At 38.2% G+C, this 16,824-nt stretch overlaps 2 protein-coding genes across 3 annotated transcripts; both read right to left on the bottom strand.

Annotated features, from left to right (window-relative positions):
- Positions 1–346: 346 nt before the first annotated feature.
- LOC131784816 (epithelial discoidin domain-containing receptor 1-like) lies at positions 347–7,367 on the bottom strand. Of its 2 annotated transcripts, none has more exons than XM_066170071.1 (7): positions 7,169–7,367; positions 5,551–5,641; positions 4,580–4,878; positions 3,593–3,734; positions 2,620–2,952; positions 1,799–1,944; positions 347–1,285 (listed from the first exon to the last, which is right to left on the bottom strand). In XM_066170071.1, exons 2-6 carry the CDS (start codon positions 5,612–5,614, stop codon positions 1,823–1,825), a joined length of 960 nt encoding a protein of 319 aa, XP_066026168.1. In that variant the 5' UTR covers positions 5,615–5,641; positions 7,169–7,367; the 3' UTR covers positions 347–1,285; positions 1,799–1,822. The 2 variants fall into 2 exon arrangements, with proteins under 2 accessions (XP_066026168.1, XP_058957630.2); XM_059101647.2 differs by having other exon boundaries at positions 347–1,319; positions 7,169–7,366.
- A 1,314-nt stretch (positions 7,368–8,681) lies between these two features.
- On the bottom strand, positions 8,682–16,486 carry LOC131784805 (atypical kinase COQ8B, mitochondrial). The gene is made up of 13 exons (XM_059101637.2): positions 15,943–16,486; positions 14,540–14,606; positions 13,937–14,008; positions 13,297–13,422; positions 13,009–13,094; positions 12,690–12,830; positions 12,225–12,306; positions 11,851–11,944; positions 11,118–11,259; positions 10,734–10,841; positions 10,256–10,321; positions 9,614–9,700; positions 8,682–9,464 (listed from the first exon to the last, which is right to left on the bottom strand). Exons 1-13 carry the CDS (start codon positions 16,351–16,353, stop codon positions 9,192–9,194), a joined length of 1,755 nt encoding a protein of 584 aa, XP_058957620.2. The 5' UTR covers positions 16,354–16,486; the 3' UTR covers positions 8,682–9,191.
- Between the last annotated feature and the right edge of the window lie 338 nt (positions 16,487–16,824).

Below are 16,824 nucleotides of genomic sequence, written 5' to 3'. Positions count from 1 at the left end.
GACTAAATCTCTCAATCCCCAAATTTCAGGGAATTGAATAAGGTTCTCGAAAACCAATTGGTTATGATTGGGCGTAGTTAATTGTTGTGGTTGAATTTTTTTTGTTTGAGAGGATGGCACGAGTTTTCAAGACCAATCTCAGTGTGAATAAAAAAAACAAAACTAATAAAAGCAATTATGGACTAATTTTGACACTGAATGGAAAATCACTCTAATAAAATTCATCGAAATGTCTTTCGCAAAAAGCTAAGTGTGCGCCGTAACCCTTTCCGCGTCCTTCTTCTCCAAACATTTTTGTTCTCATAAAACCCACACTTACATAAATCTATGAGCTGCATGATGGACCTCCAGTTTTTGTTTTCTTTTTAATTCATATCAATATGGATCGGGATCAAAGTATTGACGACTCAGTTACTTATTCCTTCGTTCTATAAAGTTACATGGAGTGATGAAGGAACGCTTACAGCTCAGCTAAAGATTTAGAAATCTCAGATACAACGAAGTATTACATTATAATCACTCTGTATTAAAAAACAATTTAAGCACAGGCTGGATGCCAATAATCCTTAAGACTTCGCTATTCACGGCATCCATAAAACAGAGTGTAATCCGTCCACGGGATTTTGATGAGACTGATTCATCTGTAAGATGCCGTTATCCAGAGATTGCAAACGAGCGCATGACTACGATTCAAAAGTTCTATATTTTTGTGCAGAAACTTCGCCTGTGAAACACTTTATAGAAACTAAACATTAATTGTCAACTTAGCTGCAAAGACTAATAAGGGCAAATATATAAAAAAGTGCATTCACATCATAGAAATGGCCAAGGACAGAATGGGCCCGTCTCTCCTTCTACTTTTGCAATTTAGCGCCACCTTGAAGCAAGCCTTTACTGAGGGTAGCTAAAGGGAGTCTAGATGCTGTTTCACGCACGAGTTTTAGACAAATTCACGAGTCACATATGTTTTAAACAGAATTTCGAGCGGCACGAATTGAAAAGGGAGCCTTCAAATCAGTTTTCCTATGTGCAAGGTGTCAGAGAAATCTTGAAATTCTCATGAAATGAAAGATAAAATTCACGCGTCACATGTTAATTTTGGCGATAATCGCGCGTCACGTATAACTCCTTTACCACCCTCTTTAGACTTGTTTTAGAGATATATTCAAAATTGTGCGTATCTGAAAAAAATATTTATAGCCAATTCCACGATTCCACGGTCAAAGTCTATGTTCTTTAACATACGATGGCTAAGGGAGTCGTCTTCATGCTATCTCGCTTGAACCTAAAAAATCAAAAAAAATTCCAGGCTACACCACCTATCAAGACTAAGAAAAAAAACGGTAAAATATAAGCCGTAATTTGGAAAATAAATGAATTTATTCAGGAGCTAATTTAGAGGTAGGGGGTGGCCAAGGGTAAACTCTTTTGTCGAGGGATGGGAAGGAAGGTTGTCACGAGCACACTTTTTAGTGTTACTTTGTGGGTTATTGCTCTGCACAAGCCCCGCCCCCCCGCCCCGCCCCCCCGCCCCGCCCCGCCCCGTCATACTGTCAAGTTTCCCTCATAACTCCCTGGTACCAATTTTATAATCCTGAGTGGAATAGAGCGAGGCACTTGGAGAGTTAAGTGTGTTACCCATAAACGCAAAAAAAAAAAAAAAGACCCAGTCCGGCTAGACCCTGGATTAGACTCGACTCTTGGATCTTTGCGATCCGACGTGTTTATCAGATAAGGCTATAGGTTCAGTTAAAAGGTTGACCTTACTGAAAAAAAGATTATTTAAGTCACTACCTACCTGTGAGCCAGACAAATGCAAAACTTAATACCAGAGGGTCAAGAGGCCGGAAACTGAGATCCACAAGGTAACCAACCAACCGATGAAAGAAATCTTTCGCTGTAGCGGCTTCAGCGTGGTGGCGTCGGACGTTGGGGCTTCGGTTGCTTTTAAAGATAACAGACCCAGTCGTTAGATAGAAAGAGAGAAACCTGTATTTTTTTTTTTTTTGCTGTAAATTTTTTTGCAATTCATTTTTAAGCGAACAGTAAGCTGGAGAACTTTGAATGAATGAAATCCGACCACTGTTTCTAATTCCAGTCCAATTCAAGCAGGGCGCGTAAAACATACAATTTTAGAATGTGGATTTGACCCTAGGTGCTCAAGATTTCTGGGAGCTATGATAGATTGTAATGCGTTCAATAGTCATGATGAGACTGTTGAGATACTGTAAGGCTGGGCTAATCACAAAACGAAGTAAAACAAAAGCAAATCTAACTGTGGATGACTTTCAACAATCAATTGTACGATGCAGTGTTCATAATTAGTGTAATTTTCGACTAATTGTCGCAAAACCGAAACCAAAACTATCACCATAGTCAATCCTCGGTAAGAACTCGAAGTAAGAAAACAACAAACAACAAACAGACTACCTGAAGCGCGAGAAAAAGCCGGAGACCAAGGCACGATTGACTTTAATTTAAAAACTGATTGGCTGAGAAAGTAGTGTGAGTTTTCTAGACCAAGTAAAAAAACCAAGGAATACCGGTTTTCTTTCATCACTCATTTGAAAATTGCTCTATAGCAAGTAACGATAACAAAAATTTGGAGAGGACACTCACTGGTAGCTGGAAGTTCAATCCTTATGTCGCCCACTGTTTCTCTTCTGTCATATTTGCAGTTGATTGGAAAGAACATGTCCATCTTATAAGAAATCCCAACACCAGTTATGCGACGGATAATTTCGTTGGTGTACTGTATGTAACTATCATTCAGAAGGATTCTCTCTGTCCCGCAGTTCCGCAGAGGAATATTGAAGAGAATGTGAGTGGCATTTTCGTCATCTGCCAAGCAGCTTGTATTTTTCAGATGCATTCCTTCAGCTTCAAGACCTGGGTAATGCGCTTTCTTGAATTCGGCGATGATGTATTGTGGCGTACATGTCACCTTGGGACCTGAAAAGAAAGATGTATGAACATTAAGGACCAGTAATTTTTTATCGTCTAAAGGGGGCATCCCCCTCGTTGGCAGTTAAATTTCTATAGTCTCCCTCTATAGGAACGACTGATTACCCCTCCGTTCCCCTTAGCTAACCTTCCCCTTCCCCTTCCCCCTCCCCCCCTCGTGATCGATAATGACTGACCCTAACCGCTACTTGATGTCTGTAGTTCAATTTCGGTACAGAATCGGTGTGGCGGTTATTTGATTAACAAACAACTTAACGGTAATAAACTATGGCTAGTTTTTGAAAATGATAAAAAAGAAATCGATGACATTCTTGTTCGTTAAAGGGAGAACACATTTAAGAATCTATCGTTGGTTTTTTTTTTCATACATGAGAAGGCGTTTTATGATTCGATGTCTATTTTTGGAGATTTCATTTCTGCTTTAATGGTTTTCCTTTTTTCTCTGCTGCTATTAAAAGGTTTTTATGTCGCTCTCACTTCGAGAATTATGAACATTATTCACTTACTAAAACACCAGACCATGTATTATTATAAGAAGTAAATTTAAACTTAAAAGGCTAACAATATAACACCGATGTCTTCGGGGCCGTTTCTGGGTTTCAATGTATGTTTTTTATTTGTTCAATACCTGGAAAACCGTATAGGTCCAGTCGGGCACACGGAAAGTTTCGGATTTTTCGGGGATATAAACGAACATATCTTCCAACTGGATATGGCCCCAGAGGGTGAAACTCAGCCTCTTCTTCCAACTGGTTAACTCTGACCAAAGTCTAAACACAACAAAAATCATAAGTCTGAATCTTTTTCAAATCACTTCAGAAAGAATCAGGCCAACATAGTAATGCATTGTAGTGTTTCTTTATTTTTTGGGTAATGATGCGTTGTGTTTAAGTACTTTGGTATGGTGCAAATTATTATAGTGCAGTGGAAGGCAGTGTAGTGCAGTTAAGTGTAATTTAGTCAGCGTTGTCAGTAATGTACAGAGCCGCAACTTGTCACACCGTGTCGCGTCGACTGTGCCGTGTCGTGCCGTACCGTGCCGTGCCGTGCCGTGCCGTGCCGTGCCGTGCCGTGTCGTGCCGTTGGATGTGATGTGGTGTGGTGAACGCAACGGTCAAACGTAAGGCATGCGTGAGAGGATTAGTTTTAGGCACCCGTGCGCCAATTTCCAGCGCAAAATTTATATGAAAAACATAAGAAACAACCGCTGTCTAGCAGAATATGCGAAAGAAAATTGAAGCAATGATTTAAATCTGTAACAATACACAAAAGTAGGGAAAAGGAATACTCGAAACTTAAAGCTTATTCAAGTATGAGTATCTTGTTCATTTACCATTCTGTTTTGAGTTTTACCAAAAGGGTTATACGCTTTTAAAAATCGTGACTAACTGACTTGTGTGGTCGTTTGTAACTTGTGTGTGACAACTTGATTCTGACAGTCTATAGAAGCACTCCATCTAGTCGTTAAAACTTTCACACGTGCGCAGACTTTTTACCAATGTGTTAGGTCGGCGTAGTGTTGAGTAAAAAAAACAGTGAAGAATTTTCTCTGCCAATACGAATTGAAGAAACTCGACCGGGAACTTGCCCATAAACTGAAATAAGTGTTCCTCACCTTAGAATATGGACTAAAAAAACTGCCATCAGTAGAGAATTCCAGGTCGAATGAGTCGACGTTCCCGTGAATTCCACCCTGTACTATAACACCACACACGACATAATCTTTTCTCAAATCAACCTGGAGATACTCATTATTTCTGCTTTCCTGGGCGCACCATCCCTCACCTTCCGTATCGCCTATGCGGGCGTGAAAAGGGGCTGTCTCGGGACTTAAGAAAGATGAAGCTGTGAATTGGTCGTCTGAAATCTTACTTCGGTCATTTAATCCTATGTTGAATTTCTGGCACTGTTGACCTTGAAAAGAATAAAGAGGCATACAAATTTGGTTTTGTGTAAGAATCTCTCCGATGATGAATTGCACGTTCTGGTAAATGATAAAAAAGTGCTTACTTCACACCTAAAAGAATGTTCGTGTAACTGACTGTTGACTGAATTTCTGACTGCTTCAACTGAAGAATGTCTGACTGACGGATTGATTGTGAGGGGGACCGATTAACTGACTGATTAACTGACTGATTCAAGGAATCAGTGAGTGAATGATTGTCTGAACATCTTTTCTTCATTTCTGTATTTTTCTTCAACATTATTATTTTGTCATTTAAAGGCGTTTGTGTGGGGAAATGAGCAGTGCCCCCCTCCTTTATCTCTGGCTTCTCGATATAATTCATAGTTACTGTGAAAGTTCTTCCATGTGATGTTTTTTCTGACCACCTTTAACCACGCTCTGTACAGACTTTTTCAGACCTCTTCTCTTTAAATGGTTCTTTTCTCTATGCTGCCTATTAGGTCTAATCTGAATGTGAAAATGCTTGATTACAAGTTTAAATCACAACATCATTGCTTTCTCTTCTGCAGATTTCACGTGGGAAAAACAAACCGCTTGTCACTACCTCTTGTCACTGCGTACTCAGCGCAGTGTAAGCAAAATATTATATTTTTGTTGTGGAAGAAAACTTTTCGTCCTACCTTCAGCACAACGCCAACCAAGAAACAGAAGCTCCAATATTACCAACCAGGATAATTGTCGCATTTTTGCTGCTGTCTTCAGAACTCTTAGCTTCAAAACAAACAGAGCAGATTAGCTTAAAAGCAGGCTCTCAAGCACTGATAATACTGCATGTATTTGTATCAAATAGACCGGACTTACACTCTGGGTCTTAAACTGATAACTGAAAAGAATGAGCTGCCTTTACTATGGCAAATGCTTAGACATTCTAGTCTTCTTTAAGGACGATGAACCTTAAGTCCCATCTCCTGCATCTTCTCTGTACTTGTTAGCAGGGAACGTTAAAGAATCCACGCATCACTCGCAAAGAGTAGGGAACCAGTAGCCCCCGATGTTGTGATCTGACCTTAACTGTTACTGTTTATCCAGGCTCACATTTAAACCAGCTGAACTGGGCCGGCCTGTCTAATTATCGTAAATAAATAACTAATAAAATAAATAGTTTATTATAAATTATTTGAGCAAATTCTGTATTTCTACAAACAGTGACGTCAATGTTAAATTTAGGGTTAGAATCAGCAGTCTTGTCAGAAGCTGCTCACCGGGTGTAGAATTTCCATTTCTTATGAGCCAGCAGTTTTTTTTCAGTTTTTTTATGAACCAGCAGTTTTTGATCGTTAAAATGTGATAATTAATTCAAGCTAGGGCACGCAAGATTCATTGTCTTGCAAACAAGATTTACGAACAGTTTCTAGTTGTAATAGTGTTGTTTGATCGTCCGGGTGAGTGTAGTCCTGAGAAGTACTGCCGAGGGTAATGGTGACTGACGTTTCGACAACCTGAGCTAAAGTCATCGTCGGAGTCAAATATTTAGGTTTATGGTTGCTCTGAAGGAGCATCCAACCAAACCAAATATATCTCGAGCAGAATTCTCTCTAGTAATTCTGTTAAATTATCTTGACTAAAATATCTTTTAATCCAGCAAAATCTTGAAGTTTAGGTAAACTTTTCTGTTTGTTAAGACATTTCTAAACAACGTCACCGAAGGAAGATTCACATTCTTTTCATGCCGTTACGATCTCCTTAGTAGGCACAAAATCCCTCGGTGGAATTTAAGCCAATACAGGCAATCCAGGATGAAGAGAATGAAAAAAAAATGTGAGGCCGTGTTAATCTTGTTCAACCTAGGTAATAACAACGGATTTTATCAAAGTTTCCAAAATTGCTTCAGTGGGTTCAACGGACCATGAAAACAAGCTTAGAACACTCTGGAAAGACAAATAACTTTCTTCGCTTTCGTCTCATTCATAATATTGGAAGTTCTATATGGCAAAAAATCTTCTATTTAATCCTAAACACACTTAAACTGCATTATTTTACATGTATCCTTCGTGTTTTCCGCTCATTGTTACTAAGTCATAATATTGATAGCGTGAGAAAGGCTCGAGACATTTTGAATGACTTTCAAAACAACACAACCACAAAAAGTTTCGAAACTTGCCGAGTTCTTGCCTTAAGCTTTTGAATAATCTTGATCCTTACTGCTAAAAATTTAAACTAGTTACCAAGTACTTAAATCGTATTCATCATTATGAAATAGCTTGTGTTGCTAACAAAATAAACAAATGTCTAACTTACAGCATCCCAAGCTCGATGGTTTAATTTACTGATCCTCCACGTGGTAAGAATTCCACGATTATTGCGAAGGGAAGGTTGTGCTGTTAGTGGTTTCCTCAAGACTTATTCGCCTTTTGACTTCGGGAATTTATTCCACACAGATGTGAGCTCTGTTGAGCTTTTACTACGCTTGCGTGATGCTTGCCAAGCTTGCGACAATTTGATCATTGTGTTGGAGAACAAAAATGAATAGACCACGAATTTATTAGTTTGGGTTACTTACTATCATTGGTAGTTGATTACGTCTCCGGCAAATGCGAAGTATTATGCATTCATTTACTCAGTGAACCGGTACATACCTTAACAGCAGTCAATAAGTTATTTTCCTACTGGTCTTCCAAAAAGCATAATTCTCATGTTTGTTATACTTTTCGATGTCGCGAAAAATTCTTTTATAGCGGCGGTTGTTCCGTTGTTTAAAATCTTTCCCACAGTGGTTCAGGGAAAGTCATTGAAGTATTAACTTCGCTGTAGAGGTAGAGTTGGACTCGTTCGACTGCAGTTGTCATAGGAAGCCTTAAACAGAAATCAAAACAAACGATCTTTCTCGATTTCACAGGAATTAATTCAATCAACAAACTTTTTCTTTTCTTACTGAATGTGGAATGGTTTTGATTGGTTCGGTGCTATTCCAGCAGTTTAGCGATGATAGTTAAGACAGTACAGCCTTCATTTATGATACTCTTGATATTAGCAAGAGTATCCCGTAAATAGAGGTGTTCCTTCAATGAAGCATTTAATTTTTCTCAACAGTGTCTACCATAAATGATTGAGAATAAAGAAATTGATCGCGAACTTAAGAAGCTAATAATTGTTAGACAAATTCTCCTTGCAAGTTCCATAGGTAACGTACAGAGAAGGGGCCTTGCACATTAATGTTGGGGTGTAAAGGGTTTGTTTTTGATGGTTCCTTTGACACAGATTACACTCTTTTAACAATTAACCAAATCCACTTTTGGGAAAATGAGTTGCACCAGCCGTTGACACTTTCAAGCAAAGAACGCTTCCTCGTTTGCGTGTACAAATAACCCCTTCCTGGATTACGGATAGAGAGCAGTAACGGACAGTCACAATGATTTAAAGTATGACTTTGCATACGTTCCAGTAACAAATCAACACCTGCTCCTTATCGTTGATATAACGTGGGTATCGCTTATAATTTGAGCGTGATTATTGTTCTAGTCATGGTAACTTTTACATGCATTTCGCGGTTTAAAAGTTTGCGAGGTGTGAGAGATTTAGGTGACGCGAAAGTTACATGTGCAATTGCCAATTTCGAGTTCTTTGAGGAAAAGTTCATAATAGAGCCATAACTCGTTTCCATGATTGTGTCGTACACGTTTAGCAAGCCCCTCTCCCCCTCCCCTCAAAAAAATAAATGACAAAAAAAGCTCAAAGGTTTCACCTTTTCGACTCATTTCACTCCAGTTCTCAGTAACGTCATCAAGAGAGACAGACAACACTACTACTTAGCTCAGGTCGGAAAGTATACCTTTAATCAAAAACAGTATTTTCATCATCAACAAAATAATTTTCCTTTTTATTTTTTATTAAGTCTTCAAATGGTCCACTTTCAAAACGGTTGCCCGCGAGTCAGGGAGACTGGATCTAGCAAACGAAGTGACCTTCCAGGAAAAAATGAATATACAACGACATTTATCACTTTCTATCCCTGTTCAAAAATGCCTTTTTCCCATAGAAAATCTTCTTAAATACATGTTTAGCTGAAAGTTTGAAGCAAAGGGAAAGACAAGAAGAGAAACAAACCGAATTACCAAAAACAATTTCGCCGCTTTTCAGTCACTCTTCCTTAGAAAACACGAGGATGACTCCTCTTCATATGCTCAACCCTGGCCTCTTGGTTCCCGCACAAAGATATTGAACCTGGACTATTGAGTTTCAACAGGAGCACCGTGGCTCAAATTTTGCTTAATGTGGTGACCTAACTAACAACCATGATACGCATGTGTAAGTGGAGTCCCATTTAATCAAACTTATACTTTTCCCATACTTCGTCAAAAAGCGGTTTGCAGTTGATTGAGGCAGCAAGTTTGGCACACAGTAAAAACGAACCCGACATCTTCCGATGGAGGGAGTATGTTTCCTCGGGGGGTGGGGACAGGCGATGACGCAGCATGACCGGTATGAGTTCCTTGATGCGACTGGTGGTGTCCTGGGCCTGAAAGTCGAACGGCTCGTTCTTGGAAAATGGCTCTCCAAGGATCATTACTGCGTCTGCGTGTGCGTTGATCATCACCTGTACCATAAGGAGAACAAGAAATCCGTCAAATGGATTAAAAACAGATCCCATCTGGTGCGCATTCAAACGACTTGTCCACCATACCATTGACAGGGAGCCGAAATGACCCTGGACTCGACATCAAGAAAAACATTTTGAATAATCACCTTCGACTCGTATCCAGTAAGAAATCCAAGACCGATAGAGTTTTCAATCACCATGTCTCGGTCTCCAATGGCTGCACCTCGGATTATCTGGGAGAGAAAAGGTAGGCACGCACAGTTTACAGAGACGTGTTTAGAAATGGTATGAAACGTGGTTTGCAGATCATTGGAGGATGGAGGAAGTTACCTCGTTTGATACAGTAGAGAGGAGAGAAATTCTGGGAATGAAAACGTTACTACAGGAAAGTAATCTGAATCAATGATTTCTGAATGAATCAGTGAGGGTATATGCCCGTAAAGTAAACCACGATGGGCACCTCCACATCCTTGAGGAGAGATATCACCGCCTAAATAATCTGCGATGACAGAGCAAATACAATACTTCAAATGGTACTGTGCTGAAACACAGATTAATGTTGTTATTTGGTTCATTTTCTTTATCTTCTATTTATTGCTGAGATTCTGAGCTACTTACCCAAAAAAATTTAAAATGTCTGATTTTGATGAAGGAAGAGGAGGGGGGGGGGGAGGTCGTTATAATTGCTGCAACCCACCCTACCCCACCAGTGTCTAACAGCGGAGGAACACAGGGGCAAGGTATGCCCTTTTTAGCGCATAAAGGAAAAAAAGGAAACACACCCTTACCTTAATATACTTATCAACAAATGTCTTGCCATACGTCCGAGAGGCACCAAAATCAAGTAGACAGATCTGAAAAGACGTAAATGAACTTTTATCAAAACATCGCCCTTTGTCAAGTTGTAGCAAATTCAACTGATTTGGCATTCAATTAGCTGAAAAAATTATAGCAAATTTACTGGTTAGAGTTGTAAACTCATAACGGAAAGATGTCATAGCTCAAAAAATGCAATAGAAAGGTACAGATTGTCTAGGAATAACTTTGCACAGGTTGGATTGTCATAATGTGTTTTGTTTCATTTTGTTTTGTTTTATTTTAAAAGTAAAAATGCTGCAAATTATCACCTTGAATGAGAACCTGGCAGAAAAAAGCCAAGTTACACCATGATTGAAAAAAGCTCTCACCTATAATAACATTAAAGTAGCCTTGGGTTTTCATATTTCCAGCACTTTCTGTTGGATATTTATTTTATGCTCAACAAACCTGTCCAGTGGTAGGATTGTAGAAAAAATTTGACCAGTTAGGATCTGTTTGCATAAATCTGAACTCAAACAGCTCTTTCAGACAAAGTCTTAGGATGTCCAGGCACACCTGTAAACAAAAATAAAGCAAAATGAGGTGGATAATTTCGACCATAACTGGAACATTTTTCATGCTCATCTCAAAATTACCCAATATGTCTCACGTTAAATATACTAGGAAATTCATCCCTGTTTCTTTTCTGGTCAAGACACAGCCATTAAACACCATTATGGGTCTGATAATTTGAAGTTTCTACCTTAAACAAGCACGGCAACCTTTGAAGCCAAAGTTTCAAGCTTGCCTGAAGGAACATGACAGCTAAATTTGTTCACATACTAGCAGTACCTTATTAATGGTATCTTGGTCAACATTTTCAATTTTGTCCAGTGATGTTCCGTCTATCAGCTCTGTAGTCAGCACTTGTTTGGATGTGAGATCTTCAATAACCTCTGGTACATAGAATTCTGGCATATCCTTCAGTAATTCCCTTTGAGGAAAGATCACATAATAAGTAAAAATCTTAGGCAGTATGTAAAGGGTGGACGTTCAAGCTGTGGATATTAATTTTTCTCACTCCCAAAATCTCAGTTACTGTAGTAATTCTCCTTTCTGTCTGCCACACAGTTCTTATGATGTTAGTGTGGAGAATTTGGTATTGGATCAATTTATACATCTAATCCCCTAATTTGTATTTTTCTTTATTCCCATCAATTTTCTGAAGAAAATACAGCATTGGTCTTCCTTCCGTGTGAGATGCACGCCATTGCAGATCACTTATTTGGACAGGTCTCTCTGTGTAAATTTACACTGTGAGAGTAAAGGGGCCTGTCTGAAAAAACAATGTAAAAGGGGCTTCCACCTTAAATGATCAGAAATTGAGTTAGTTCTGAACTCACAATTAAGATTTCTCTCAAACTTTGGAGAAATAATAATTACTTGATAACACAAAATGAGAATCACCAACCCTGATTAAGTGCACATTAAGAGTGTTTTAAGAAGCTGTGGTGTTACTTTGGCAACTTATTTTGTCAAGAAAAAAATAAAAACTATTATAAACATAAGTGACCTTAAGACCTACCTAAACTGCTGTGAATTCTTGGCTTCTCTGAGGTAATCTACCTCCCAAGCCATTTCTCGCCGAGCCACATCAATGGCGTTCTCTGCATACAAGCCTGGAGTATCACAAAAAAGCCCAAAAAATTGAGTAGGTTGAGGAATTCATTACAAAAGAATTAATTCCAAAACTAAATAGAAAATTAAGCATGCATAATTGAGTTAACTAAAGTTACTTGAGTTAACAAAAGCTCAGAACCTTGCCAGGTGTGGACTGAATGGAAAAGGAATCAATTCACAAGAACTGAGTTTAAAGGGTTTTGCTAAAAGTGATCCTCCAAATACTACATCTCTCAGTAATATGAATCATAGACTTTGTCACTGAATGATGTGACTCACCTTCTGGTAAAAGATTACCAACTTTCAATACAGTCATCAAATTGTTAATATCACTGTCAATGCTCTCACCAACACCAGGATACTGGTAAGTAATAAATCACAATCAAAATTAAACATTAAAAATAACAAGTCCTGGCAGCTTAATGACAGTCAAATTCTCTCCATTTCTCTAGAGCAGATAGAAATCTTCTGCGCTGGATTTAGGTGCAAATAATTCTCCCTTCTCTTAGTTTTGCTGAATTCAACACACAGGGTACTTTTTCATGATCATTACATACTCCAGGCCTAATTTTCACTACTCTCTAGAATACAGCCTTCCTTCCCCTTCAAACCAGGAGCCAGTTATCAAGCCTAAATATATCTATTTTGACACCATTAGCATGCATATGTGAATCTGAAGGCAAAGAGATTTACAAGGTTCAACCATCCAGTGATTCAGGACGAAAAATTAACTGACTTGAATACCTGAATCTTAATGGCCACAGATCTCCCATCATTTAACACCCCTCTGTGGACCTGCCCAATGGATGCTGCAGCAAATGGTGTCATATCAAACTCTGAGAGTTTGTCACGCCAATTGGCCCCCAGCTCCTTCACAAGCACTTTCTGTGGGAAGAAAAAAATTGTCTTCCGCTAAAACACAATATAGAAACAGTGCAACACTTGGTTGTACTCCAGTTAGCTAAATGTACAATCATGTGCATTCACTGAGCCCTTAAATGCTACAATATACATGTAGGACATCATTCATAGCAATATATTCTGCATTTAACTTTTAGCTTACCTCCAGTTGCCAACGTGGCATGAAGTCTGCACTGTCACGCACCCTGTCAAATACTCTCTGTAGCTCAGGTGAAATAAATGAGTTGTCTGAAAAGGAGAAAAGTCATTTTCAACTTGGTTTACAATCACAATGTTTTATTCGAAGAGTCTTTTTTTCTCATTCTCTGTAAAGAAGTTGTAATAACCCTTGTTTATAATCTTCGAAATTCAACTGCTGATAAACATTTTTCCACACAAGAAATTGCTGATAAATGTAACTGTTTTAATAGTTACTGAGTGACTGATTTACCTTGAATGCTCAGCATCTGACCTAACTTTAAAGCGGCTCCCCTCATTTTACACAGTGTAGTCACAATCCTTTCTGCATTTGCTTCTGACAGAAAAGCGCTTCCAGTAAGGTCTGTTTTACTAGATCCTGTGATGTAATTCATAAGTAGAGTAAAAAGAATAAAAAGAATGAGCACCTGCAATGGTCAATCTAATTTTAAAGATTGTTGATAATTTTTTGTGCATTTCTCTACTTGCAGTTCAACTGCGAGCTAGGATAATTTTGTTCCTTGATATCATCCCCAAATATAAATATGATCTACTACAATAAATAAGTTATTATATTAATATTTAATTTCCCAGACAAGGTCATTTGTTGCATGACAAAGCAAAACTCTAAAAAACTAGTCAACCCTTTCACTCCCGAGACCTCATTAATTAGTACCGTAATTAGGTAAGTAAGGTAATTCTCCTTATTGTCTGCCACACAATTCTTGTGCTGTTTGATTGGAGAATTTGGTAGTGGATCAACTAAAAATCTCCTAATGAACATTTTTCTATATTCTCATCACTTTCCTGCTTGATGTTGTCATGATATTGTGAGGAGAAATTTCTTTGTGGTCACATTTGAGAGTATAAGGGTTCACAAGATTCTTAAGTACCTGTTTTGCCAAGACCAAGCTGTCTTTTCGCTACCTCTGCAAGAGTACCAAGACCTAATCCAGCAACAAGACCTATAAATCATAGAGAGATCCATGAAGAGAGTAACCAATGCAATTTGCATATCATAGAAATTAAATAACACAAATCAGAGAAGTATGACTTGCACTGCATCAATTCTGACTGTCAAAGTATAGCCCTATTAAAGAAACCAGTTGTCTGAGAGACAATGCTGATGACATGATTGCAATTTACACTTATAGAGACAGAGGAACCTCTTTTTGTAATTGATTGGGAGAAATGCCCATATAGGGGGACATCCTTGGGACCAAGAAAAGTGTCCCCTAAATAGGGGTTTCCCTTCAAAGAACATAATCAATAAATATATGTAAGTTATATGCACAACTTTAAGCCTGGATCAAAGATAGCACTCCTTGCCAAATGGGCAGAGGTATGACCTATGCCTCTTAAGGCAGTATCCCAAATTAAAGGTTCAACTCTCTTATAAATTGTAAATTGATCAGTTTTGTGCAAATCTTTATTTATTTTATTGGGTACTATCTAAAATGAGGGTGACAAGTTCTATATGTCAAAGATGTACCTACCACTGTAGTTCATTAAACGTCCTACTCTGGAAGAGGGGACAGCCTTTTCCTTTGATCTTCCACTCAGCTGATGGAAAATAATTTGTATCAAAGGTAAAACATAGTTATCATCCACTGCCTAACTCTAGTATGTGGCCATACCCTGGCCCAAAGAGGTTCATTTGAAATTCCAAAAGGGTTAGAAAGCATTAATCCAGGCTAGAAAGTTTAGAGAGTTATATCTGGGTGCTGAAACCAAAAACAGTGGTATGGATATTTTTACATACAAAGTACTCAAATATTTTCATGTTGCTATCATTAACATCATTTGAACTATAGTCACTATGATAACAATGATTATTACGAACATAGTCATCATCATCATCATCATCAATATGATTACACCCAAAATAGTAACAAAATGATTGGACATGATTGGCTGTTATTTGTAATGATAATAGGACTGATTGAAGTCCAATTTGGTCTGTCATCATACATGTGCTTGACAAAATTAAACAACTTCTAGGCTGGAGTCCAATTTTTTTCATGATAAGTGTGACTACAAGGAGAATTGTACAACATGAAGTCCTGTAGCAAATTAATCAAACCTGTGAAAAATTTTAGAAACAAACTAGCCATTGTATGAAATATGCCACAACAGCCTGTACATATGATGTGTAATGTTTAATTACATAGTCATGATGCCTATACTGTCCAATCACAAGCATAACACACACACTATCCTATTAGCACTTACATTGGGTTGATGATAACCAAGCAGGTTCAAGAATTTTGCTATAGTTTTGATTATAGCACTAATAGGACAGTGTACACCTCACTATTGTAATAAGACAGGGTATGTGTCATGTGCATGAGCTGTTGTCCCACATTTGACCAAGTTAAATGTTGTTCTTTAGGAAAAAGTATAACCAATAACCAATAGCTACTTTGAATATGCGAGTGATCTTTTGCTATGATGGCTACTTTGTTTCTGAAATTTTGTCATGGTTTTGATTAATTGGTAGCAGCACTACCAATATAGCCTTCAATTATATCTGTAATCAAACTTGTAAGTAACAATTTAGGCTTCTGCTTCATGTTCATGTGATTTTTTTCATCACTCGCATGATTCCAGACCAAACTGGACTCTTCTTAGTCCTATTACTATCATTAATTATAACTATTATTTTATACATAATTATTAAATGATATTTAGTAAATGGTTGACATAGGCCTTAAAATAACAATAAATGTCACTGTTATGAGGAAGAATTTTTCTGGTGACCATGGCAGGAGTTTTGACAGCCTGCGTAGAAGTCAAAACTACAATTTATAGATCTAATGGCTAACAGTGAATCAAACACACGTGTATCTTGGTATTACGTAACAGTGCGAAGGCGATCCCAGTCAAACAAATGCCGTACCTTTTGATTTGTGGTAGCACGTGGAGCAATGTTTGGGTTTTGCGATGAAGGCTTCCTCTTTGTTTTACTTTGTAAATCTACCGTTGTTTTATTGGTTGGGGCAGTGTGAGTGACTGCAAGGTTAGACGCTGATGTAAACAATAAACGCTTTGGGTGTTGTTGATAAACAGTAGATGGCTGGGATGATCCTCTTTTGCACGATTTCAGCCTTCCCGTGTCACCTTGATAAGCACAATTTCCTTGGTAAGTTTGTACGTGTTCATAACTTGTTTTACTCGATGAAGCAGTGGTTCCTGAATATGATCTCGAAAGACGTGTATCCGATGTAAAAATCGGTCCTTGCTCTCCGGAGATATGTTTCGAAACGCTAATCAATCTCTTCCAAATATGAAAATGCCTTTCTCGCAGCATGATCAGTCTCTTGCAGATTGCATGAACTAGGAGCTCTGAGATAGCACGGAAAAATACTCTTGATCAGAAAACGCTTGCAGCAAATCGTTCGAAAATACCCGTAGACATAAACATTTGACCAACGATACACGACTTCACGCTTTGTTTTCTTGAACTCCCGCGGTGTTTGTGAACAGCAGATAATGTTGTGTAAGCGTCAAGGAGTGTCCCCAAAAAGTGCTAAGGTTTAAGAGTGCATAATGAGTCAAAAATTTTGTTATTTTGCAACAATTCATCCTGTTCGTTACATTTTCAGGCCATTTAATTACATTGTAGATTTCACTTATTCTATATGCCGGTGGGATCGAAGGTCAGAATCCACCAGAGTGATTAAAGGAACGTTTTTCCCCCGATAAAACGCTCTCGTTATCTTGATTTCGATTCTCTGTGAAAATCAAAAGAAAATATTCTCAATTCATGAGGTTTTGTTTG

The sequence above is a fragment of the Pocillopora verrucosa genome, chromosome 7, assembly GCF_036669915.1.
Source record: "Pocillopora verrucosa isolate sample1 chromosome 7, ASM3666991v2, whole genome shotgun sequence".
Classification (NCBI taxonomy): Eukaryota; Metazoa; Cnidaria; class Anthozoa; order Scleractinia; family Pocilloporidae; genus Pocillopora; species Pocillopora verrucosa.
Note: the sequence above shows the minus strand (reverse complement) of the source record. Positions and strands in the feature narration are given on the sequence as shown.

Bases quoted from the DNA above. Each gene is read 5' to 3' on its own strand.
- LOC131784816 (XM_066170071.1), bottom strand. From the start codon at position 5,614: ATGCGACAATTATCCTGGTTGGTAATATTGGAGCTTCTGTTTCTTGGT. The intron at 4,879-5,550 runs GTAGGACGAAAA...ATTCTTTTCAAG, and splicing joins TGGTTGGCGTTGTGCTGAAG to GTCAACAGTGCCAGAAATTC. The intron at 2,953-3,592 runs GTATTGAACAAA...CTTTCTTTTCAG, and splicing joins GGACCTATACGGTTTTCCAG to GTCCCAAGGTGACATGTACG.
- LOC131784805 (XM_059101637.2), bottom strand. From the start codon at position 16,353: ATGCTGCGAGAAAGGCATTTTCATATTTGGAAGAGATTGATTAGCGTT. The intron at 14,009-14,539 runs GTAGGTACATCT...TATGATTTATAG, and splicing joins ACGTTTAATGAACTACAGTG to GTCTTGTTGCTGGATTAGGT. The intron at 10,322-10,733 runs GTTTGTTGAGCA...ACGTCTTTTCAG, and splicing joins ACAATCCTACCACTGGACAG to ATCTGTCTACTTGATTTTGG.